Source organism: Miniopterus natalensis, chromosome 2 (assembly GCF_054644295.1).
Source record: "Miniopterus natalensis isolate mMinNat1 chromosome 2, mMinNat1.hap1, whole genome shotgun sequence".
Classification (NCBI taxonomy): Eukaryota; Metazoa; Chordata; class Mammalia; order Chiroptera; family Miniopteridae; genus Miniopterus; species Miniopterus natalensis.
Window position 1 is genome coordinate 138,995,512 of NC_142082.1, and position 24,827 is coordinate 139,020,338.

The 24,827-nt window shown below is 51.8% G+C and overlaps 1 protein-coding gene and 1 long non-coding RNA gene across 2 annotated transcripts in view; one reads left to right on the top strand and one right to left on the bottom strand.

The window, feature by feature from the left end:
• LOC148093844 (uncharacterized) overlaps nucleotides 1-821 on the bottom strand; it is a 28,895-nt gene extending 28,074 nt beyond the window's left edge. The window contains exon 1 of the long non-coding RNA XR_015714058.1: nucleotides 531-821. This is a non-coding gene — a long non-coding RNA (uncharacterized LOC148093844). The remainder of the gene's footprint in view (nucleotides 1-530) is intronic.
• ITGA5 (integrin subunit alpha 5) lies at nucleotides 567-22,850 on the top strand. Its single transcript, XM_016217999.2, has 30 exons — nucleotides 567-1,010; nucleotides 7,502-7,632; nucleotides 8,909-9,021; nucleotides 9,159-9,279; nucleotides 9,466-9,527; nucleotides 9,627-9,672; nucleotides 9,938-10,063; nucleotides 10,299-10,343; nucleotides 10,479-10,522; nucleotides 13,045-13,101; nucleotides 13,284-13,336; nucleotides 13,644-13,852; nucleotides 14,120-14,311; nucleotides 14,537-14,582; nucleotides 14,758-14,859; nucleotides 15,056-15,111; nucleotides 15,243-15,397; nucleotides 15,713-15,850; nucleotides 15,981-16,048; nucleotides 16,415-16,565; nucleotides 16,664-16,756; nucleotides 16,881-16,960; nucleotides 17,063-17,143; nucleotides 17,250-17,355; nucleotides 17,764-17,916; nucleotides 19,035-19,121; nucleotides 19,222-19,335; nucleotides 19,945-20,046; nucleotides 20,596-20,718; nucleotides 21,368-22,850. The coding sequence occupies exons 1-30, from the start codon at nucleotides 634-636 to the stop codon at nucleotides 21,449-21,451; spliced, it is 3,315 nt and encodes a 1,104-aa protein (XP_016073485.2). The 5' UTR covers nucleotides 567-633; the 3' UTR covers nucleotides 21,452-22,850.
• The last annotated feature ends 1,977 nt before the right edge of the window (nucleotides 22,851-24,827 follow it).

Here is a 24,827-nt window from a genome sequence, read left to right on the forward strand (position 1 = left end):
GATTCTAGGAAGGAGCTCAAGAGAGGTTTCCATACCCTACAACCAAGAAGGGGGTGACCTGGAGCAGAATCCTCCTGGTGGGTGACCCCAAACTCCTGGGTTTTCAATTCTAGCAGCTTGGGGTGAGGGGCAGCAGAACTCGAGGAGCCTGTGGAGGTCCTCTACCAGATCAGGAGCGCTCTGTACCCCAACTCCTGAGTCCCAAATCCAGCTGGCAGGAACCCAGGCGCCCAGTGGCCCCGGAAGGCAAGGGGGAATCCCACTTGGCCAGATGCCAGAAGTGTCTCCGGTCTCTTTGGACCCAAAAGTCTCCTCCCTGAAGACGCGAGGAAGACCCCACACACATACACAGGCTCCCTCCGCCCTCCAGAGGTGATTCCTTTCCTCATTAGGAAATTCTCGGCTCCCTTTTTCCGACTCCTTTTCCGAGCGTTTACGTTGTACATCTGGAAAGGAAGGAGGGAAGGAGGAGGGGGAAGCGGAGGGAGGGGGGAAGAACCCAAGCCCGCCCAGTCTGACCCAGTACGAACCACCGGCCTCCAGCTGGGGTTGGGAGAGGGCAGTGGAGAGGTGCGGCCCCCCCACGCCCCTTCGGGGTGGGGGGCGCGGGTGCAGCGTTCGGAGGACCCAGGAATGCCCCCTCGCCCACCCCCCCGGCAGGCGGAGGGAGGGCTCAGCCGGGAGTTTGGCAAACTCCTCCCCGCGTTGAGTCATTCGCCTCTGCGAGGTTTAGGAAGCGGCTCCGGGTCGGTGGCCCCAGGACAGGGGAGAGCGGGCGCTATGGGGAGCCGGACGCCAGGGTCCCCTCTCCACGCGGTGCAGCCACGCTGGGGCCCCCCGCCCCGCCCCGCGCCGCCGCCGCTGCTGCTGCCCTTGCTGCTGCTGCTGCTGCCGCCGACACCCGGGGTCGGGGGCTTCAACTTAGACTCGGAGGCCCCAGCAGTGCTCTCCGGGCCCCCGGGCTCCTTCTTCGGCTTCTCGGTGGAGTTTTATCGGCCGGGAACGGACGGGTGAGTGAGAAGAGTTGGCGGCGGGATGGAGGGGGTGGGGGACGCCTGGAAAGTGGGGGCGCGGCTGAAGTCTGGAGGGGACCAAGGCTTGAGTTTGAGAGGCGGAGTTTGGAAGGACTAGGGCTGGAGTTGGGGGCCCACGCTAGAGTTGGGGGCCTGCGCAGGACTAGGGAGGGAACAGTGGCCGGCGTGGAGGGGGCCTGGAGTTTGAGAGAGATCAGTGGGGAGACATGTGTGGGGTGGGGAGAGGACACGAAGCTGGAACCTGGAAAAGTCTGGGAAGGGGTCTCGGGGCCAAGGGAGAGGGGGGCGCGTGAACGGAGAGCAGAGGGTCTCCGGCTGAGATCTGTGAGCTGCCGGGACCCAAGCGGACGCCGGCGAAGAGGGGGCGCGGAGGCCGGGAAGGGCTTTTTGGAGCACTGGGGGACCTCAGGTCCCCGAGGGCCCTTGTGCGGAGAGAGAACCGGTCGAAGCAGAATGAACTGCGTGTAGTAAGAGGGGAGTCGGAGACAGAGAGGGGCCCAGAGGTTAAATGGGGGCCAGCCTCATCCTCCCCTCCCCCCTCAACTCAGACTGGGAAAGACCCGGGAGGGGGACGGCGGCTCCCTTCCCTTTCTCCTTGGTCTCCCACTCCGCCCTCCGCCCCCAGGCTCTGTTCAGATGAGGGGATCCAGCAGCTTGGGGAGAGTCCCGGAACCCTGGCACTGGGGGCGCCGGGGCTGGGGGTGGGCTCAGCCAAGGGCGGTGCTCCGATGTGTCGGGAGGGGTGTGTGTGCGCGCGTGGAGGGGGGTGGGCGGTTTCCCTCTTCCTCTAGCTCCCGGGAGGAAGAGAAAAGCTGGTTTCCTGTAGCTTGTGGGCTGGAGCTGAACTAAGACCTGGGGGCTGGGGTCGGAAGCTGGGGAGACGGGGGCTCGCTGGGACCGGGAGCGTCATAACACAGAACATCAGAGCCTGGGGAAGGCTCAGAGGAGGCTCCTCATTCCCAGCTCAGCAGGGTGACCATCAGAGACCCCGAGTGCCTGGAAAATGGGGAACCCTCTGGCATGGGGAAACCAAAGCTGGAGCTGAGGCAACATTAGAACTGGGGCTTTTATTTAAATGTGGGGGGTTGGGAAGAGGGGAAGGTGTTTCTGGGTAGCATCCAGGGACTCCCAGGTACCAGATTCCTGATCCTCCACAATAGTCCTGTTTCTCCTACATCTCTGGGCTCTGAGCTTCCCACTGCTCCCCACTACCACCACCACCCCAATCCCTGGTATCTTAGGGTTTGATAGGACCTCTGTCAAGGTCCTGTTTTTACAAGGAGCTGTTTTTACACCTGATACAATTAACTGATCTCTACTCATTTTCTTTAATTTTTAGAGAAAAGGATTAATCTAGCTAATTCAGTTAGGGAAGGGGGTGGTTAAGTTTCTCCATTGTCTAGAGGACTTGGGGATGAAAAAAAGAAAGAAAGATAGGCCTTAGCTGTTAGTTCTGGGCTATTCAAGGTCCCCACCCACCCCCCACCCCACCCCCCTGGCCTCTTGCCCAAACCCCATTGCATCACCGTGGCCTGGAACCTCTGCCAGACCTGGCCTCCCCCAAGGCCCCCTTAAACTGCTTACCACAACCCTAATGGAATAGAGAAGAGGCGGGGAGGGGAGGGGATCCTTCCCCATATCTGGGTAACCTTCCTCTTACCCCACCCCACAACCAACAGGAGTGTCATCACCCTTCTAAAACACTCCTCTAAGACATCTGGACTTTCACACACTTCCGGTTCCCTAGGTGTCTGTCTGGCCCCTGGCCTGATCCCACAGTCCCTAAAGCCCTCTTCTAAAACAGGACCCAGCATTTTCATCCCTCCTCCCTCCCCTTCTCATCTCTCCTTCCAAGAGAACCCAGGTGTCTAGCTTGCACTCCTCCCCCTCTCATTTTCTCTTTACAGTACACTCTCAGAGTAGGACTCTGAACATTCCACCTCCCCAGTGACCTCCCTTCCACCACAGCTGGGCTTTCCACCCCCTCCTACCCACAGGGGATCAAAATAGTGGCTCACCTGGGGCCATCACTGGAGAGGGAGGGCCTCAGTGTTCTTAGTCCCTCTGCATCACCTCTCACACTGCACACCAAACCAGCATCAAAGGGCAGAGTGAACACAAGAGATTTTGCATGGTATAGACAAGGACCAGGCCTTAAGTCAGGCAGAACTGGGTATGCACCTGGCTCTACCACTTACTTGTTCTTTGTTTGACCTGTGACCAGCTACTTAAGCTGTTAGAGCCTGGTGTTCTTATGAAAATCAGACACCTAACTTATGGGGCTGTTTTGAGGACTAAATGAGACAATATATATAAAAAGCACCTGGTCCATAGGGTCCATAGAGGGTGATCAATACATGGCAGGCATGATTTTTGAGGTAACTATTTTCTGTCTCTGCTTCTCTCCTTCTAGATACCACCTAGTTCTTTTTCTAAATTTTCTCCCATTTCTTTTTTTTTAATATTTTTTTTATTGATTTCATTGAGAGGAAGGGCGAGGGAGAGAGAGAAACATCAATGATGAGAGTTATTGATCAAGTGCCTCCTGCACACCCCCTGTTGGAGATCAAGCCAGTAACCTGGGCATGTGCCCTGCCAGGAATCGAACCACGATTTCCTGGATGTCTGGATGATAGGTCAGTGCTTAACAGCTGCTGAGCCACTCTGGCCAGGCGCTCCATTTATATACTGAAGCTGCAGGAGTCATAGAAGTTTAGAACTAGAATTTGTTTTAGAGGCAATTCAAGGGCAGCCCACCATTTTATCGGCAGAGAATCCAAGGCTTGGAGAGGGAAAGTGACTTGGCCTAGGACACAAACTTAAAAGGTGCACCAGCCTTAGCCCAGCTCTTTATTCCCTTCTGGTACTTAGTTGCCGTAGGTAGAGGCACCTCTCCCTCCCCAGCCAGGCAGGCATTTTCTTTGAGAATACACTGGGGGACACTGAACTAGGTGTCTCCTTCTGGCCTGGCCAGGACTGCTGTAGGACCTGCAGGAAGTGGGCCCTGGTCCATTTGCTTCTCTCCGCCCCCGACCTTGTCAGGCCAATAGAGTCAAACAGTAAGCATGTATTGAACAGGATCTTGGTTAATCAGAAGCCTGGCCAGGGAGATAGTGGAGAGAACAGGGGATAAACTGGCAACAGGGTAGACTAGAACACTGGCCTAGGAATCTGGATTCCTGGCTTCTAGTTTTTATGTTGAAAAGGATTCTGAGTGACTTTCGACATGTTACTTCACTTTTCTGGGATTTCATTTTCCCATCTGTAAAGTAAAGACATAGGAATCAGTCAGCAGGTTGAGTTTTTTGTGTGTTAATCCTGACCCGAGGATATTTTTTCCATTGATTTTTCTTAGACTGGAGGGGAGGAAGGAGGGGGAGAGAGAGAGAGAGAGAGAGAGAGAGAGAGAAATATCAATGTGAGAGAGACATATTGATTGGTTACCTTCTGCATGCACCCCAGCTGTGGCCGGAGATCAACTGGGGTCAGGGACACACAAGCCTGCAACTCAGGTATGTGCCCTTGACCAGAAATCAAACCTGAGACCCTTCTCTTCAAAAGCTGATGCTCTAACCACTGAGCGAAACCGGCCAGGGCTCAGTCAGCAATTTTTAATGCCCGTTTTTTTTCTTAATTTCCTTTTTTTTTTAATTCAAATGATATTTTACCAGGACATTCTATATAAAACAGGGAAAAGAGATTGCTCTGAAAGAAGATGAGGAGGAGTGTCAGGACCAAACTAGCCTCTCCCTACTCCATGTGGTAGCCCAGAGGCATCTACAAGAAAGTCTTCAAACCGGTGGATTCCCTCTACAGTGCATTCCAGCTGTGGCAGCCTGTGTCTCCAAGAACCAACTCTAGAATTTCAGGGTTCTGAGTCTTCAAAATAAATTATGGCAATTATTTCTTCCCTTGGACTCTACCTTTTAGAAGGGTTTACCTGCCAAACTGCATTTAGTAAGAAATAAATCTTTTTTTCTGATTTTTTTTTTTATCAACTGGAAGTGAGAACAAGAAGACATCTGCCAGTCAGAGCTTGTGACCAATATGAAATAGTCAGGTTCTCTACATGAGTTGATATAATTCCAGCCAAAAGCAAATATACTTGAGGTTTTAATTAGCCTGGGCTGCCTTATCAGGTAAATGCATGATTTCCATTAGGCTTTCTGAAAAATTGAAAATAGCCCAAGGACCTTCCATTGTTACCTTCTTGGACCTCTAAGGAGACCCAACTGCTCCAGGATTTAGGAAGCAGGAGCTAAGAGTAGAAGAATAAAGATAAGCTGTGTGATGCCCCATCCCTGACACCAGGTGCCCCACTTGGCACATAGGCGAGGGTACTAGTTATTAGACTGACTTGGAGGAACTGGGATAGGAGGGCTACTGAACCCTTGGGTATAAGCCATGATGGGGGGGAGGCATGTAAGGTCTTTCTCTTCACCTTCCAGCCCTGTCAAACTCCAGGCTCCTTCCTCAGGCCATCCCCAGAGAGCCCAGACTCAGCTCCTCCTCAAGAGCCGGGGTGTTGTAAAAATTGAGAGTGGGAACTGGGTCCCTTGACCATAGCCCTGTGTTCTCCTGGAAACAGACTATCAGAGTTCCTGGAGACTTTGAGATAACCTGTTCAATCTCTGCTCCCAGAGAAAGAGGGGAAGAATATAGCCCAAGTCCATACTGAGCAAGTGCCTGACCCTTGCCCGGTGCTGACCCCCAGTCCAGTGCTCTTTTCACTGCCTCCTATACCACACTTTGCTGGGGCTGCCTCTGCTAAGATAGGGTTGTACCCCTCTCTCCTCACCCAGCCCTGGGACAATGCAGCCTCTCCCCACCACCAACCTTTACCTACTGGGCCTGGTAATTGACCGGGTCCCTGTGCCATGGCCCACCCCCAACTGTTTGTAATGCCTGAGTGAAAAGGGTGGGGCCCAGCGGGTGGGAGACAAATGGAGAAGAGAGAGGTTGAAAACAGACAGGAAGCCACAGGCAGTAAACATTTCCTATTCCCCGGGTAACCAAGGCTGGCACCCCACCCCCCATCACTCCAGGAACTCTCACTGGCCCCACCCCCCCATTCCTCTGGACCCTGGCCTCTCCCTCCTCCATTCTCATCCTCTGGACTGCTCACTCCCCACTTCAGTCCCATGGAGCTATTTCCTCAGTTGTTCCCATCCCCTATTTCTCTTGGACCCCACCCTTTTCACCACTTCTCCACCCAGTCCTCTTGGAAGACAAACCCAGCTCTACCACAATCCCCCACTTGGACACTCTTTCCTGCTAAGAAAGGCTGAAAAGGGTATCCTAATATCAGAGAAGGGGTGGGTATCGGGAATGCTGAAACTGAAAGGACAGGAATCAATAGAGATAGAGAAGCCCGAGATCTGAGATCAAGAGAGAGACGACAAAAACTGAAACCAAGAGAGCAAGCAGTCACAGGAGCAGAGGAACAGAGAGGTTGAGAAACAGTGCCAGAGGCAGGTATGGGAGGAGAGCAGAGGGCTTGCAGGGACACTGGCCCAGGGCCAGGGCCAGTTGCCCCGGTTGCCAGATGCAGTCCTCATGGGAGTCTCCTAGAGGAGAAAGCCGAGAGGGCTGACTGCTGTGCAGAAGCCTCAGAGGCAAGGGACCATGGAATGGTAAAGACCAAGCAAAAGATAGAAAGATTGTTCAGGACCTTAACTATGACCCTCCCCATTACATAGAACCCCCAGCAAAGGCAACCCTCTCCTTATAGTTTTGGGGGGACTGAGGAACTGTGTCTAGAACTAAGACTCCAGTAGAGCAGGATCTGAATTCAGACTCCTAGAGATGGTGTGTGGGAAAGGGGTTTAGGAGATAAGACAAAGACCCAGCCACAATGGGGAAGTCCACACCAGAGCCCAAGGTGAAGGCAGGCCCAAGCCCAGGGGAACAATCTGTTTTCACCAGCCTCCAGCTCTTCTCTCCACTTCTACTGCCTGATTTCCAAGACTCACATTTTCCTCCTACACGCCCCTGGGCTGGGCAGCAGGGCAGCGGGATGCCTGGGTCTTGGCCCAGAGAAAGGCTTTGGCTTGGGACAAGAGGATACAGGCTAGGTGAGAGCACCCTGTGTTTCCAGGGGCTGCACATCGAATCTTGGCAAGTCCATAGAGAGATGGAGAAGCCGAGGCCAGAACCTCTGGCCCCTCTTTTCCTTTCCAGAACTGACTCTGGCTCCTGCTCTCTTTAATAACGGGAAGGTAGGAGAGGAAAGAGAGTGGTGGAAGGAGGGGAGGGGTTGTGTTAGTGACAGCAGCACATGGGGACCGCCTGACTCCAGCCTGTGCCTCTGGCATCTGTGGCATCTTCTGAGATATAAATACAACCCAGGGGGCATCTCCCCCACCCCCCAGTCAGCCCCTGGCCCAGAAGCCTGGGTCCTTCCTGCCTTGGGAAATTGGAGAAGAGCTAGGAGCCACCCTGAACTGCCTCTCCCTTCCCCTCCACAGGGTCAGCGTGCTGGTGGGAGCACCCAAGGCTAACACCAGCCAGCCAGGAGTGCTGCAGGGTGGTGCTGTCTACCTCTGTCCCTGGAGCACCAGCCTGGCACAGTGCACCCCTGTTGAGTTTGACAGCAAAGGTAACCACCCCCCTTGGTAGGCCTGGGAAGTTCAGGGAGGGACGGGGGTGGGGCTGTGGCCTGGGGATGAGGCCCGGGTGGGGCCTTCCCGGTTCCTTGGCGCTGTGCCCTCCCAGCACTCTGATGCTCTGGTGGTGCTCCAGTTCTGTGCAGCGGTACGCGGCTCCCCGTGGCACTCACACCACGTTCCCAGTCCAGCCCAGCCCAAGGAGGGCGGGCATGATTCAGAAACATGTGGCTCTCATTTCCCCTGAATCACCCACAATTCAGGGAGGCCAGGGCAGTAACACAGACAAAGACAGGGAGAGTCACACAGACTATTTGATTCATTTAACTAAGCACTGACTAAGTGATAGTGCTTGCCAGGCACTGTGCTGGGGCTGCGGGGAATTGAAGCATGATTTAGCCACTGCCCTCAAAGAGCTCAAGGTCCAGGGTAGATGCAGAGATAGAGAGGAGGGAGACAGAAAGAGACAAGAGATAAACAGTAAAAACAGCCAACACTTCAAGAGCACTTGCTCTGTGCCCAGCACTGTTATAAGCACTTTATAAATACTAACTCACTTAATTCTTTCAACAACTGTATGAGATATTATCCCCATTTTATAGGTGAGGAAATAGAGGTTAAGTAACTTGTTCAAGTTCACACAGCTAGTAAATGGTGGAGTAAGGATATAAACTGCTGAGATATATCTGGCTGCAGAGATAAAGACTGGGGCAAGGGGACAAAAAGAGGAATGCATAAACAGATGGGGACAATGGGGGTGGGAGATAAGATCATGAAACAGACTGATTTGTTTTTTTAACCAGAAAGACAGGTAAGAATCAGAGGAATAAAAATGGATGTCCTGCAGAGAGCAGAGCTAGGACTTAGAAAGAGAAAGACAGATGCACAGAGAAAAAGAGGGAGGGGGAGACATAGGGGCAGCAATCCAGAGATGTGAGAAAGACCAAGAAAAGAACAAGGCGCTTAGAGATACAGCCTGGACAGAGAAGTGCAGCCAGAGGGTTACCCTCCCAGGAAATAGCCATTCTTCCCCCACTACCCTCCTGCCCCCACCTCACTGCAAGCAACCTTGGCCCAGCTAGACCAGGGAAAGGCAACTCTAGAAATCCCAGGTGTGTGTATGTTGTATAGAGCAGGGGTGCGTCAGGCCACACAAAGCAGAATCTAAAGACCCTTCCCTATTCCCCCTCCCAATAAGTCCTGGACTTAAGGCTTGCTAGGGCTCAGTTGCCCACTACTTGCATGACTCCCCTTTCTCACTTCCCCAAGGCTCTCGGATCCTGGAGTCCTCACTCTCCATCCCCGAGGGAGAGGAACCCGTGGAGTACAAGTCCTTACAGTGGTTCGGAGCAACAGTTCGAGCCCATGGCTCCTCCATCTTGGTGAGGGACCAGCAGGCTCAGGGGGGTGGTGACCAGGGAATGGGCAATGGTCAGGTGTAGTGGAGCACAGGCCTGGAGGGAGGGAGGAGGATTTCTGTTGGTCTAAACCTAAAGCTCCCTCCCCGTGGCCTTCCTAGGCCTGTGCTCCACTATACAGTTGGCGCACAGAGAAGGAGCCACTGAGCGATCCTGTGGGCACCTGCTACCTCTCCACAGACAACTTCACCCGAATTCTGGAGTATGCACCTTGCCGCTCAGGTAGGGCAAGAGTGAGCATGGGCCTCTCTATATGAATCCCTACAACCCTCCTGATTAGTCTTTTGCTTACTCTCTGATTCAGGGAGGTCCTTCCTCAGGTTTCCTCTCCCACCTCCTTCCCCAGTCTCTTTTTTCCTGCATGACCCATCCATGTGGGCCTCCTTCCCACCACCTTCTCCCTCACAGATTTCAGCTGGGCAGCAGGACAGGGCTACTGCCAAGGGGGCTTCAGTGCTGAGTTCACCAAGGTAAGAGAGTGATCTGGAAGGGATGTGGCTGTTGGTGGTAGACACAGGGGGATCAGGACTAGATACAGACTCACCTCCTTCTCCCCCCCCCCCCCCCAGACTGGGCGTGTGGTCCTAGGTGGACCAGGGAGCTATTTCTGGCAAGGTAAGTCCTTCCTAATGCTGATACCTAGGCCCCCGGCACAAGGTTTCTCATCCCCGCTCCCAGCCTGAGACCACCATCCTCCCCTCCTCTGCTGACCATCCCAATTCTCTCCCTTTTTTGAGACTTAACGTGTCCCCTTCCACCACCTTCCACAAGCTTCCCTTCCTTAAACCAGACTTCTGAAATCCTACCCAGTCACACACACCCCAGTGTCTCTTTTCCCTGCCCCCTCCTACTCCATCCATCTCCTCGGCCCCTTCCCCAGGCCAGATCCTGTCGGCCACCCAGGAGCAGATTGCAGAGTCCTATTACCCTGAGTACCTGATCAACCTGGTTCAGGGGCAGCTTCAGACTCGCCAGGCCAGTTCCATCTATGATGACAGCTATCTGGGTAAGTGAGCAAGTGGGAGGAAACTGCAGGGGGGAACCTCAGGTGCTCCTGTCCTCACACACTCCCTTGCCTCCTCTTTTCCCACTCAGGCATCCCCAGTCCCTCTGTCATATTTGTCATGGGCAGGCTGACTATGAAGGCCCAGTAGAGGTGGGGGGGGATTGGAGAATGGGCCAGGGCAGATGGGTCCTCAAAGCAAGAATACTAATTAATACTCACCCACCCTCTCCCCCAGGTTACTCTGTGGCTGTAGGTGAATTCAGTGGTGATGACACAGAAGGTGAGTATGTCTACAGGCTAGGGCCAAAGGGGGTGGATGGAGACCCAGGGTCTCAGGCCACAGGAGCTGAGACACTTACCATTCTTGTGACTCCCCTTTTCCCACCCTTAGTCCACAACTTTCTTCTCTTTGCAGACTTTGTTGCTGGCGTGCCAAAAGGGAACCTCACCTATGGTTATGTAAGACCCTGCTTGACCTTCCCTTTCCTCCCCTCCCCTGGCTAATTACAAAAAACATGCATGGCAGTTTGCGAGGATTCAAAAAGTGGATCAGAACACAGGCTCTGGGGTCAGACCTGGGTTCAAGTCCTGGCACTTACTCTAGATGAATCCTTCTGTTATTTTTATTTATTCATACCCTACTTCATTTCGTAAAATCCTTGAGCCTGCCTAACCTCTCTGAGCCTCATTCTTCTCTGTATAATGGGCTAATAATAGTTCTGACCTCACAAGACTCTTGTAAGGATGAAATGAGGTAATGCATGTGAAAGTACTTAGTGAACTGTTAGTCAGTATACAGCTGGAGCTGTTATTATTAGACCATGACAAGTGCTTTAAAAAGGATACAGATAAGAATGCCATAGGTGTTTGTTCAATTAACATTTATTAAAGCAAGGTAAGAGATAAGAGGATGAATGAGACATCATACCCCATCTCATGAGGTGCTTCTGATCAAGTACGTAAGATAAGACACACACAATTACAACCTAAGGTACAGCTACTAGTCATGAGCGACTCAGTGCTTCGGGCACTGTCCACTTGTGATTTCTATTCCTCACAACAAGCCAATGAGGGTGGATATTACCATGTGCATTAGACACATGAGAAAGCTGAGGCTCTAAAAGACGCAGTAAGTTGTTTAAGATCACACTGTTAGTAAGTGCCTGGGTAGGAATTTAAAACCAGGTCTGTCTTATCCCAAAGTCAGCATTCTTCTTGCACTATGGTAAATTTCAGAAAAGTGGTTAAGATGGTATATTAGTTTGGGGAAAGGAATAACCTCCTTTCCAGGGCAGGGATGGATCAGAGAAGGTTCTGTGAAGGGTCAGTGGAGATAAAGCAAGAGGGCATCCTAGACAGGAGCATGAAAAAAAGTGTGGAAGGAAAGGAAAACATGTCAGGCCTATATAGCAGGCTCATAGGCTGACTGAGGGTGAGGAGAATGAGGAAAGGCTGAGCGAAAGCAGAAAGGTTGGGATCAGTTATCCAGGGCCTCAGAGGACCAGCCAAGAAGTGGAGACTTCAGGCAGTGGCTGCAGGGAACCACTGTGGGTTTGTTGTTTTGGGTTTTTTTAATCCTCACTGGAGGATGTGTTTTGGGGTTTTTTTGGTTGTTTTTTTTATTTTATTTTTGTTTAAAATATTACAGATGTCCCTTTTTCTCCCCTGGAGGATGTGTTTTTATTGATTTTTAGAGAGAGAGGAAGGTGGGGAGAGAGAGACAGAAACATGGATCGGTTGCCTCCTGTACGCACTGGGATCAGGGATTGAACCCGCAATCTAGGTATGTGCCCTGACCAGGAACTGAACCCACTACCTTTTGGTGTACGGGACAATGCTCCAACCAACTGAGCCACCTGACCAGGGCACCACTGTGGGTTTTCAAGCCAGAGGTGTCCCTCCTAGATCTGTTTGAGGCCAATCATTCTGCTGTAGTGGGGAAAGGGTGCTTAGAGGAAGGGATGGTTTGAGGCAGGGAGGCAGGCAGGGAGGTAGCTGAGAGGCTCTCCAGCAGTCCTGTGACAGGACTCTCACCAGATTAACAGCAGCAACAGTGGGGAAGAGAGCAAGGAGTCAAAAAACTTGGGGACTGGCCCAGGCAGTGGCGGCGTGGTTCAGTAATTGAGCATCGATCCCTGAAGCTGGAGATTCTGGCTTATGGGCTAGATCCCCAGTAGGAACCATGCAGGAAGCAGCCGATCAATGACTCTCTCATCATTGATGTTTCTTTTTTTTCTTTTCTTTTTCTTTTAAAATATGTCTTTATTGATTTCAGAGAGAGGAAGGGAGAGGGAGAGAGAGAGATAGAAACATCAGTGATGAGAGTCATTGATCAGCTGCCTCCTGCATACCCCCTGCTGGGGTTCGAGCCCACAATCTGGGTATGTGCCCTGACCGGGAATCGAACAGTGATCTCCTAGATCATAGGTTGATGCTTAACAGCTAAGCCACTCTGGCTGGGCTATAAAACATATTTTTAAAGAAAAAGAAAAAAGACTTAGGGACTGGTAAGGCCAGCCACGAAGAGGAGACATAGGGAAGACGTGAGTGTTTGTGGTTTGGGGGGCTGGAGGATGAAGAATGACTGAGGCCTCGGTGTGCATTCATTCAGCTAATAATTACTGAGTGTCTACTGCTTGCCAAGCATTACTTTAGGCTCTGGGGAGAAAGCAAAAAAACAAAACAAAGCTCTTGCCTGCATTGATCTTTCATTCTAGTTGGTAGAGATGGGCAAAAGACAGATAAATATTCAATCTGACAGTAGTTGATAAGTGATATGGGGAAAAATAATAAAGTTGCTGTGGGACTAAGCTACTGGCATAGAAATGGGAATATGAGGGCAAAGCTCAGGAAGGGATTAGAGGACAAGTAGTCTGTGTCTCCAAGGAATGCCTGCCCTTGGGTAGCCTGTACATATCTGCTTTCTGTCCACTGGCTGGTCTGGGAGTCCTGGGCCAATAGGCGTTTCTTCTCATTCCCAGGTCACCATCCTTAATGGCTCAGACATTCGGTCCCTCTACAACTTCTCAGGGGAACAGGTGAGAACACCCCCAGCCCCAACCCAGCTTGGCCCTCTGCCGCCAAGTCCCAGCTCTAACCCAATAAGCTCAGCCCAACTTCTGAGGCTCCCTGGAGTCTCTGACTTCCCCCCATAACCCCTATTGATTTTATTGATTAAGCCCCTAGTTCTGACCCAGAACTGCCCCTCTGTCCTCCCCAGATGGCTTCCTACTATGGCTATGCAGTGGCTGCAACAGATATCAATGGGGATGGGTGAGTAGTAGGGAAAGGCACACCATGATGCCCTTCCCAAGAAGAAAGAGTGGGGTGGGACAGAAAAATGCAAAGAGAGGTTTTCTCCAGGCTTCTTCCCTGGCTTCTCCTCACTTTTTCCTACATTCCCTTTGCTCAGGGGCAAGAAGAGAGCTGAAAGCTAAGATGAGAAGACCTCTGCTCTTATCACTTGGGTGGGAGGGAGACTAGGATCCAGGATGCCTCCAGAATTTCCTGGCATTGGGATTGGGAGGGGAGGTGGCAAGGCAGGGTGCCAGGATGCCTAACTTTTCCCCCTACCCCCCAGGCTAGATGACTTGCTGGTGGGAGCACCCCTGCTCATGGATCGGACAGCCGATGGGCGACCTCAGGAGGTAGGCAGGGTCTACATCTACCTGCAGCAGCCAGCCGGCATGGAGCCCACACCCACCCTTACTCTTACTGGCCATGATGAGTTTGGCCGATTTGGAAGTTCCTTGACCCCCCTGGGGGACCTGGACCAAGATGGCTACAACGGTAAGTACAAGGAGCTAGGGAGGGGGTCAGGGGCCTGAGTCAGAAGGGATTTAGAAAGAGGGTGGCTAAGATACCCAGACCCTCAGTGTCTTCTCAAGGCGGTGTGTAGACTTTAATCCCAATGTCTAGGTCTGGAGGCTTTGAAGAAATTAGAATCTGGGAATGACTGCTGGGAAAAATAGGATCCTGGATCCTGGGGTTTGGTGGTAAAGATTTAGACTCCTGGATTCTGGGCCTGCTGACTGGTGTGTGTTGTGTTTCTTGCAGATGTGGCCATTGGAGCTCCCTTTGGTGGCGAGACCCAGCAAGGAGTGGTGTTTGTGTTCCCTGGGAGCCCAGTGGGGCTGGGCTCTAAGCCTTCCCAGGTTCTGTTGCCCCTGTGGGCAACTGGTCACACTCCAGACTTCTTTGGCTCTGCACTTCGAGGAGGCCGAGACCTGGATGGCAATGGATACCCTGGTGAGTTGTACCCTAGGCCCTGTTCATCTTAGAATTCCCTGGTCACTGGCCCCTAACCCCTCTCTGCACTTTCCTGAAGTCCTTGGGGGCAGTTTTAGGATACTGCCACCAGATGGCGATGTCCCCTCACTTCAGCCTCCTTGAGCAATGAAACTAGAAGGGTGTTAGGAAAGAAGGGTCCTGATTTGGGGCTTGTTTAAAGGGTAGTTTCTTGACTTCTTGCAGATCTGATTGTGGGGTCCTTTGGTGTGGACAAGGCTGTGGTATACAGGTATGAACTACAGGGTGGGCCCCCTGGGAGAAGTGGGAACTGAGGAATTCCTCAATAGGGCTGAGGTTGGAAAAGTATACAAAGGACACTGGGATCCTGGGGCTTGAGCATCAGCTTCCTGTGCCCAGGTTCCAGAGGAGTCTTAGTTCTATTGACCCACATCTACTCTTGGCAGGGGTCGCCCCATTGTGTCTGCCAGTGCCTCCCTCACCATCTTTCCTGCCATGTTTAACCCAGAGGAGCGCAGCTGCAGCTTGGAGGGGAACCCTGTGGCTTGGTAAGCTGGGGCCCAGGGTATTGCAGGGGTCAGTCTGGGTTACCTCAGTCTGTGCCTTGGAGTGGGCAGGGAGACCAGGTCTGTAGAAGGGGGAAAATGAGGGTGTCCTAGTCTGGGTCTACCTGGGGGATAGGTGGAAGGTGTAGGATGCCTGTTCCAGTTGGGTACATCAACTTTACTCTTGGTCTTCCTCCAGCATCAACCTTAGCTTCTGCCTCAATGCTTCTGGAAAACATGTTCCTGATTCCATCGGTAAAGGAGACTCCCTGAATCCTTCAGGCACTGGGACAGGATGGAGGGACTAGGGACATGGGCACTTCCCTTCTCTCTGAATAGGTTGAGAGAGAGAGGCAGATTCTCCTAACATACAGCCCCTGCTGCAGGCTTCACGGTGGAACTCCAGTTGGACTGGCAGAAGCAGAAGGGAGGAGTACGGCGAGCGCTGTTTCTGGCCTCCAAGCAGGCGACCCTGACCCAGACCCTGCTCATCCAGAATGGGGCTCGGGAGGACTGCAGAGAGATGAAGATCTACCTCAGGGTATCACCTCAAGGGCAGGATATGGGCCAGCCTGGGGAGGGTGGCTGAAGAGAACTGGGGGGCCCCTCCTGAAGGGAAAGAGATTGGGAGGTTCCAGTGAAAGGCTTGGGACTTTGGTGGGGCTGAAGAAGGAGACCCTTCTGTCAGAGCTGGGAACCAGGCTGCCAGGGCATCTCAAGCAATGAAGATGGTCAAGTTTGGACACCTGAATTCTTGAAAGCCCTAAGTGGACAAAAGGAGACATGAGAAGCTGAGGAGCAGGGCCATCAAATCCCCAATGTCCCCTGACCTTGTGAACCCTCTCCCCTGACCCAGAACGAGTCAGAGTTCCGAGACAAACTCTCCCCGATTCACATTGCCCTCAACTTCTCCCTGGACCCCCAAGCCCCTGTGGACAGCCATGGCCTCCGACCAGTCTTACATTACCAGAGCAAGAGCCGCATAGAGGACAAGGTGAGGACAGGGCGGGGAGAAGCCAGGAGAGGGGCCTGACACCTGGGGGCAGAGCCCTAGAAGTGGGGAGCCCACCTACAGCCCAGGAGGGGTTCTAAACTGCCTCTCTGAAGGCTGCTCTGCTTCTCAGGCTCAGATCTTACTGGACTGTGGAGAAGACAACATCTGTGTGCCAGACCTACAGCTGGAAGTGATTGGGTACGTGAAGGCTAACACCAAGCTGGGGGTTTCAGATGCCAAGATCTTGAATCAAGACACATGGAACTTGGAAGTACCTGGCACCTGAAAAAGTACAATAGGGACATACTAGTAGCTGTGTGACCTTGGGAAGTTACTCAGCTTCTCCGAGTTTCAGCTTCATCCGTATAGTGGGAACAATAACACCTACTTTTCTAGTCTTTTGGAAGAATTAAATGAAATCACTTACATGAAGCATCTAGCCTAGTGCCTGCCATAGAGTTGAAACTCAGTAAATGGTATCTATTATTATTGTTGTTATCTTTATTGTGGCCCATTGTCCTGGTTTGGGGATTAAGTGTCCCTTACCTTGTGTGCCCACTCCAGGAAGCCGAACCAGGTGTACCTGGGCGACAAGAATTCTCTGAACCTAACTTTCCATGCCCAGAATGTGGGTGAGGGTGGTGCCTATGAGGCTGAGCTTCGAGTCACGGCTCCTCCAGAGGCTGAGTACTCAGGACTCGTCAGATACCCAGGGGTATGAACAGACTCAGGGGGGACTCTCAGGTGGGGCTTGGGAGGAAGCTCTGCTAGAGGGGCACCAAAACCTTACCTGCATACCCACCCCACCTCCAGAACTTCTCCAGCCTGAGCTGTGACTACTTTGCCGTGAACCAGAGCCGCCTACTGGTGTGTGACCTGGGCAACCCCATGAAGGCAGGAGCCAGTGTAAGTCTGGGATTGGAGAGAGGACCTGAGAGGGCAGTGCTGTGGGATCGGGAAGGAGGGCTGGAATTGGAAGAGGCAAATGCCCAATCTAACAGCCTCCCTGTCCTCACTCCCTGTTCCATAGCTCTGGGGTGGCCTTCGGTTCACAGTTCCTCACCTCCGGGACACGAAGAAAACGATCCAGTTTGACTTCCAGATCCTCAGGTAGGGTGTGGGTGGGCCCAGGCTGCAGTGGAGTTGGGGGCAGGGCCAGTGGAATCCTCCCTGGCTGGGCTCCAGCACCAACTCAGTCTCTCCATCCCACAGCAAGAATCTCAACAACTCGCAAAGCGAAGTGGTTTCCTTCCGGCTCTCGGTGGAGGCTCAAGCCCAGGTCTCCCTTAATGGGTCAGTGCCCAGGGAAATGGGGTCTTGCTGGGAGTGGAGACAGACTTCTAGGAAAGTATGCATATAGGGTTTCTTCCACTGTCCTCTAAACCACCCTCCTCCTTAGTGTCTCCAAGCCTGACGTGGTGCTATTCCCAGTGAGTGACTGGCATCCCCCAGAACAGCCTCAGAAGGAGGGGGACCTGGGCCCTTCTGTCCATCATGTTTATGAGGTAAGGAGGGATAAAGGCAGAGCAGACTAGGACCAGAACAGGCAGCTGGGAATTGGAGGGGTGGGAGCACAGTGATTGATAGGGAAGGAGGAGCTAGTATGAGTGACAGATGGCAGGGAACAGAATGATGACTGAAAGGAAGAGAGGAGGGAGGGGGAGTAATATGTAAAGGGCTGGGCAGGGTCAGTTTGAGAGACAGCCAGAGTAGGGACAGGCCAGTTGAGTGACTTGGAAAGGAAGATAGAGCCACCTCTAAGAATATTGGTTGGAGAGTATTTCGTCTCTGCCCATTGATTTCCCCTCTAACTCCTGAGACTTGCTGCAGGGTATAGTGGGCCATGGTGACCCAGGGTCTCAATGGAGCAGAATCATTCCCTTCTTATGATGATTGTTCTCTCCTCTCCTCAGCTCATCAACCTGGGCCCCAGCTCCATTAGCCGGGGTGTGCTGGAGCTCAGCTGTCCCCAGAGTCTGGAAGGTCAGCAGCTCCTCTACATGACCAGGTTTACAGGACTCAGCAACTGTACCTCCAGTCACCTCCCCAACTCAGAGCACCTGGAGGTGAGAGGCCTGGAGACTGGAGTGGGCAGGGGAACCAAGGGTAATAGGTTTGGGGAAGGTCACTGGGGGCCTGGAAGAGCGAATGAGGATGTGCCTGAAGCTAGGACTTAGGCCACTGGAAGGGGGTCAGAAGGCCCACAGACACCTCTAGGCCCTAGGAAGGAAAAAGACTCTGTTATGCACTGAATTTCTGTCATTTTGCCTGAAATACCCTCCCTTATTTCTTGCCCTGGCATACTCTGAGAGCACAGCTCTACACCAACACCTCTGGGAAGCCTTCTTCAGATCTGTTCCTGTGGGCCCCAATACCTGTTTACTCATTAACAATATTTAATTAAACAGGATGTTTTCCTTTTAATTTTTTTTAATATGTCTTTATTGATTTCAGAGAGAAGAAAGGAGAGGGAGAGAGAGAGATAGAAACATCAATGATGAGAGAGTCACTGAAAGACTGCCTCCTGCACACCCCCTACTGGGGATTGAACCTGAAACCTGGGCATGTGCCCTGACCCGGAATTGAGCTGCAGTCTCCTGGATGCTCAACCACTGAGCCATGCCTGCAGGGCATTAACAATATTTAATTAAATGAGTGCCTGCACTGAACCCTATTATAGACTCAGGAAATATTGCACTGAACCAAACTAACAAGGTTCCCACTATCATGGAGCTTGCATTTTAGTGGAGGGTAATAGACAATACAAATTAAAAAGAGAGATTAACAGGTATTGAAAAGTGATAAAAGTGCAGTGCTAACATTCTGAACTGGGAAGGGAACTGGAGACTGTTTGAGTCATCAGGGAAAACCTCTGGAGGCCTGAAAGATAAGGATGAACCTACTTTGAAAACTTGGGGAAGCACATTCCAAGAAGGAATAGCCAATGCAAAGACCCTAAGGGGGGACAGGGGCCTAATTATTTACACATATCTTTCTTGTAAACTCCAAGAATCAAGTCTTATTCATTTCCATGTTTCACACTGAGCTTGGTGATTTGCCACCGGAGGTGGTCAGTTGAGTGGATAAAAGAACAGGTTGAAGCTGTTCTGAGACCCAGGTGCAGGCTGACTTAGATGCTGTAATGAGGTGGAAGAGGCAGCTAATAGTCTGTTTCCTCTTCCAGTTGGATCCCGAGGGTTCCCAGAACCACAGGCTGCAAAGACGGGAAGCTCCAGGCCACAGTCCTGCCTCCTCAGGGCCTCAGATCCTGGTAAGTCATCCTGGGAATGAGGTCTGGGCCGAAGCATTGAGTACCTGTTTTAATTCTCAAAGGGCAGAATTTCAGGTTCAGGCTTCCTCTTTCTTCCCAGAAATGCCCAGAGGTGGAGTGTTTCAGGCTGCGCTGTGAGCTTGGGTCACTCCACCGGCAAGAAAGCCTAAGTCTGCAACTGCATTTCCGAGTCCAGGCCAAAACCTTCCTGCAGGTAAGGGAGCTTTACCTCACCCTGACCCCCACCTTCGGGCCTGCCTGGACTGATCCTCCCTTTCCCCACTGTCCTAGCCACATCCTTTGGGGAATGGGATCCAGGCACTCCTGCTCCCCTCCTGCCCTTGTTTAGACAGGGCTGTGTCCTTGGCACCACCTAGTGGCCACACTGAGAAGAGTGACAGCTTCCCTTTCCTGGCCCATTCAAAGAAGGTGGGAGAGCTGGAGGGTGACCAGTGTGCATAGAAGGATAGAAAAACAGAGATGGAAGATGAATCTATAGCGGAGAGACAAGCAGATGTAGGAATAGTAAAGAACAGTCATTTATGAAGTGTACACTATGGGCCAGGTATTGTCCTGGGTGCTTAACCCACATTAATGATTCAAAAAAAAATCTTTTGAACATGCAGTCATCTGTGCATTATTATTTAGTTACAACTATTCAATTACACATTTATTATCTCATGTAAGGGACATAGAGATTCAGGAGAGAGTGAGCCCAAAACAGAGAAAGCTCAAACCTGACCCAGACCATGAGGAACCCTATGTCCTCTAGATCCCAAGTGGGCAGCAGGGGATGCCCTGAACACCTTTCCTCTACCCACAGCGAGAGCACCAGCCATTTAGCCTGCAATGTGAAGCTGTGTACGAAGCCCTGAAGATGCCTTATCGAATCCTGCCTCGGCAGCTTCCCCGAAAGGAACTTCTGGTGGGTCCAGGGCCAGAGGTCTGGGCCAAAAAAGATAGGGTTCAGAGTGCTAGGCCTGCACTAGGACTGAGACATAGATGGAGGGTGGCCCTATTATTATAACAAATATTTATTGAGCATCTACTATGTCCTGTACTAGGGATATAATGATAAGCCAGATGGACAGGGCGTCTTCGCTCCTAGAGTTCACAGTCTAATGGGCAATAAGAACACAGTGTGACAAGTGGCAGGATATTTATGGGAACACATCATGGGGACACTTGAACACAGTCTTGCTGGGTCACGAAAGGCTTCCGGAAAGAAGTAATGTTTAAGCTGAGACCTGAACTACCAGGCTAACCACTCAAGAAACGAATATTCTCTGGGGAGAGGAAACTAGCAAATGTGAAGGCCCAAAAGTTAGAGACAACGATGCACATTGAAGTTCAGAATTCTGTTAGCCCAAGATGGGAAATGAGAGGTGGGTCTAGGTCCAATGGCAAGTGGGAGCCGGGTGTAGGTGGGAAGAACTAATGGCTTTTCAGTGACTTCTCGTGACTTGCCCCCTAGGTGCCCACAGTTGTACAGTGGACCAAGGCAGAAGGCAGCCACGGTGTCCCACTGTGGATTATTATCCTAGCCATCCTCATTGGCCTCCTGCTCCTAGGTCTGCTCATCTACATCCTCTACAAGGTCAGCCATATCCTACCTGTGACTTGGCTGCCCTCTCATCAGGTTCTGCCCTTGACCCAGCACAATCCCAAGCATCTCCAGACCAATTCTCTAGCCACATGCCCCCACCTGTGGCCTGGCCACGTGCATCCCATCCTGACCCTGCCTATAGGATCCTTCCCTTCATTCTACAGCCCCTATCTTAGAAAGAGTCTCTTGAATCAACCTGTTAAGTTTGCCTATACTTGCAACATCAGTGTTACTCACAGGTGGCAAATATATGGCATTTGTGCTGTCACTTCCTCCAAAGACCCATGGCAACTATCACTAATTGATCATACCCTAGCAGTGCCCTCAGAATCCTCCTCCAGAGGCAGCCAATACCAGGCAGTCAGACTTGGAACTTGAGTTCAAACCTATTTGCTATCCCTGGCTTACCTGGAGGCATTTTATGACACTGATCCCTTTCTACCAAAGCACCCCCAGCTATAGCCCTCCTGACCCATTGGACTTCTTAGAGAGGTAGACATAACAGCCTGAATTTAGGGCACTTTTGCAAGATGGGGAGATTGGAAGCACTAGAGAGTCCTCTTCATTCCCTCTTGGGATAAGATCTGGAGAAAAATGGGAGCCAGAGAATCTAAACTCTCCCTCCTTTCCCCTTCATTAGCTTGGATTCTTCAAACGCTCCCTCCCATATGGCACCGCCATGGAAAAAGCTCAGCTCAAGCCTCCAGCCACCTCTGATGCCTGACTCCTAATCCCAGACTCCAATCCTGAAGGCTCAGTCCCCCACCCTCAGTCTACTGACAGGGAGGGGGCTGAGTGCTTCCTGAAGGTGCTGAGGGCCAGGGAGAAGCTCCTCTCCCCAGCCCAGAGACATACTTGAAGGGCCAGAGCCGGGAGGTGAGGAGCAGAGGATCCTCGCCCCCCATGCACTGTGAAGGACCCTCGTTTACACATGTCCTCCTCATGGATGGGGGAACCTAGACCCAGGGACAGAGGCCCCAGCCTCCCTGCAGCCTTTGCATTTTGGAGAGAGTTTCCTGAAAACAACTTGGAACCAGAACTGGGGAATCCAATCTCAGTTCTCTGGGCCAAACTTGCCACCAGGACTTTCTGTCTAGCTCCAGCCTGCAAAGATCTGTCCTCAGCTTTGCCAGAGATCCACATAAAGCCCCAGCTAAGAACCTGGAACCTGGGGAGTGAGACCTGGCAGCTCTGGACAGTCCCCACCCTCGTGGGCGAATAAGGAACACTAACCGTGGATGGTGCCCCAGGACCAGCTCAGGACAGATACCAAACAAGGATCAATGCTGGCCCAGAACAGCTCCAAGGAGAATCAGAACTCTAATGGGGCCAGATTCAACCTGGGGCCTGGGGTTGATCTGGGATCCAGACTCAGACTTTGGTAACCTAACCAGGCAGATTCAGGACAACAGTTGAGCCTGCACCAGACACCTGGGCCTGGGGGCCCAGCCCACCTCTGACACAGGAGAAGTCAGGAATTGCCCAGGACTCTGAAGGGGCCATGATGGCAACAGATCTGGAACCTCAGCCTGGCCAAAGACAGGCCCTCCCAGTCCCCCAGAGAAAGGGGAGCCCACTGTCTTGGGCCTGCAGGATTTGGGTTCTGCCTGCCAGCTGCACTGACGCTGCCCTTCCTCTCTCTGCCCAACCCTCCCCTCACCTCGGCTCGGGACACCTGGGACTTATTTAAACTCTGTTGCAGTGCAATAAACCCAGCCCGGTGCCCCCACTGACCAGAGCTGGAATCTTTTATATTCTTTCCAAACCCATCCTGGAACCAGACAGTTTGGTGGGTAGGAAAAGCCTCCATTTCTCACAGCTTCTTTCCACTGGGAGCCAGGATTCTAACTCCCAGGAACTGTGGAACTTGTTTTGGGGTTCCCTTAGGTAAAAGAAATAATGGAAGGAGTGAAAGGAAGACTTGACTCCTGCCCATCACTCAGCCCCACAAATCTGGTCCCTAACACCTCCAAGAGGGAGGGAAAATAAACCCCTTCTCCTTGAGGATTAGGGAAGGATGCAAAGGGTTGAAGGTGGTCCAGAAGACTCACCTGGATTTCCCTAAATCAGATTGATGAAATGGGTTGAGAGAGAAAGCTATAGAACTAAATCAGAAGAAATCAGTTAGGGTTTTGTTTTTATTGCTTATTGTGTGCTGGTGGGTAGAGGGGGTGTTAAATATTATACATAATCTCCTTTAATTTCTATAAATAGTCCTGTGAAGTAGGTACAATTAACCCCATTTATACAAGAGGAAATTAAGGCCCAGAGAGGTTATGTAACTTGCCCAACTCACACGGTGAGTGCCACAGCAGAGTCAAATTTAGCCTTATCTGACTGTGAAAGCCTTCCTCCTTAACCAACATGCTGTAAGGTTCAGGTCTTTGAAGAGAAATGAAAGTGAGGGAGCCCCTCAGGGTCCTCTGTCTCCTCAAGGCCTGTCCTAACATGCAGCAAGAGAAAGGAGAGGGGTGCTAAAATTCTAACGGTTGTCCACATCATGCTAGACCAGAGTTCAGCCACCAGAGGGCAGCAAAGTTACAAATTTATGGAAATCTGGGGAAGCGAGGTCCTTCGGTCCATCTCACCTTCTTTCCCCATCACCAGGACTACTTTTTTTTTTTTTTTTTTTTAGGGAGGGAGAGAGAGAAACATTAATTTGTTGTTCCACTTATTTATGCATTCATTGTTTGCTTCTTGTATGTGCCCTAACCGGAGATCAAACCCACAACCTTGGTGTATTGGGATGATGCTCTAACCAACTGAGCTACCCAGCCAGGGCCAGGATTATTATTATTAACCTAGGCTCCTGCCTAGCAATGCCTGCATCACCTCATAATCTCTCTCCTGGGAAACCAAGGCTGCTCCACGCTAATCTGACTTCTTGATAATTCTGTACCTCAGGAACTTCTTCCCAGAACCTATAAATAAAGAGGGACTAATGGGGAAGAAGAGACCTGATGAGGCAAAGAGCCACCCAGTATTTCCAAGGATAGCAGCTCTGGCATAACAAGGCACTGGGAATTCTCAAGGAAAGAAATCCCATACTACTCCTCTTGGGGGAGGGGTGGGAATGGCATCAGCCAAACTTCATGGGCTAGATCTGAGACTTCTTACACTATTGTGAGGAGGAAATGAGGAGGGGAAATAGGCTTTGAGTATTGGGTTGGTGTCATGGGTGTATCAGTGTCTTGCCTGTAGCTTTGAGTCTCAGAGAGTGACAAGGTCTCACAATATAAGAAAGCAATTTCTTAGGCTCAGAAATTCTGCAGATGTAATCTAGCACCAGCCTCTCTGTCCCTGAACTGTAAATTCTCAGACTCTGGTCTGTTTCCCCTTCCCAATCTCTGTCTACGTCCCACCTTTAACAGTTGAGTGATCCAGAAGGACATGAGAGTGGGGGGCTAGGAGGCCTGAGCCCTTTCCTTGTCTGTTGGTAGAGATGGAAAGGAGGCCCTAGGAAGGGAACAGAGCAGCTGGGGGTGCAGGGAGGGGGAGGGGGCTCAGGGGAGGCAGCTGGCAGGCGGGAAGCTGATCTGGGGGTCTCAAGTTTCTTGACATCAATTAGAGCAGCCGGCCTGGGCTCATTAGTAGCCCGGGGTGCAGGGCTCATCAATAATGAATTCACCCCACACATACCCCTCCCAGCTGCCTGCAAGGTCACCCCGCCCTTTACCAGCTGCCAGCCCTTAGTAAGCTAAGCAACCCCTGCTGAGACCTCCCTAAGTCAAAGTCCCTAGGGCAGTGGGAAAGTAGACAAGGCTGAGGGCAAAGGAGTCTCTATCACCAATCAGCCATGCCTGGTTCTTAGAGTCCACCTAGGAAGAGAAAAAATGGGAAGAGACAAGAAGTGTATGTGTGGTGGGTGGATAACAAGGTCTGGGGAGAAGCTGATTTTGCGATGCTAGGGTTGGATGGCATAGTAGTAGGTTGGATCTGGATCAAGAGGACCTCAGGTAGGCTCAAAGACCCCACATTTTCCCCCAAGGCCAGATTTGAGCAGCAAGGCCACAGCACCCTAAGATCTCTGGCCTCTGGATCAGAACACTACCAAGGCATTGGCAAGCCCAGCATTCTCTTGCCCTTGAGCTGGAGCATCT

What these genes read in the sequence shown, in the direction of transcription:
- ITGA5 (XM_016217999.2), top strand. Translation starts at nt 634, where the DNA reads ATGCCCCCTCGCCCACCCCCCCGGCAGGCGGAGGGAGGGCTCAGCCGG. An exon ending in ACAACTTCTCAGGGGAACAG is followed by an intron (nt 13,102 to 13,283) that starts GTGAGAACACCC and finishes TGTCCTCCCCAG; the next exon opens with ATGGCTTCCTACTATGGCTA. An exon ending in CTACAGCTGGAAGTGATTGG is followed by an intron (nt 16,049 to 16,414) that starts GTACGTGAAGGC and finishes TGCCCACTCCAG; the next exon opens with GAAGCCGAACCAGGTGTACC.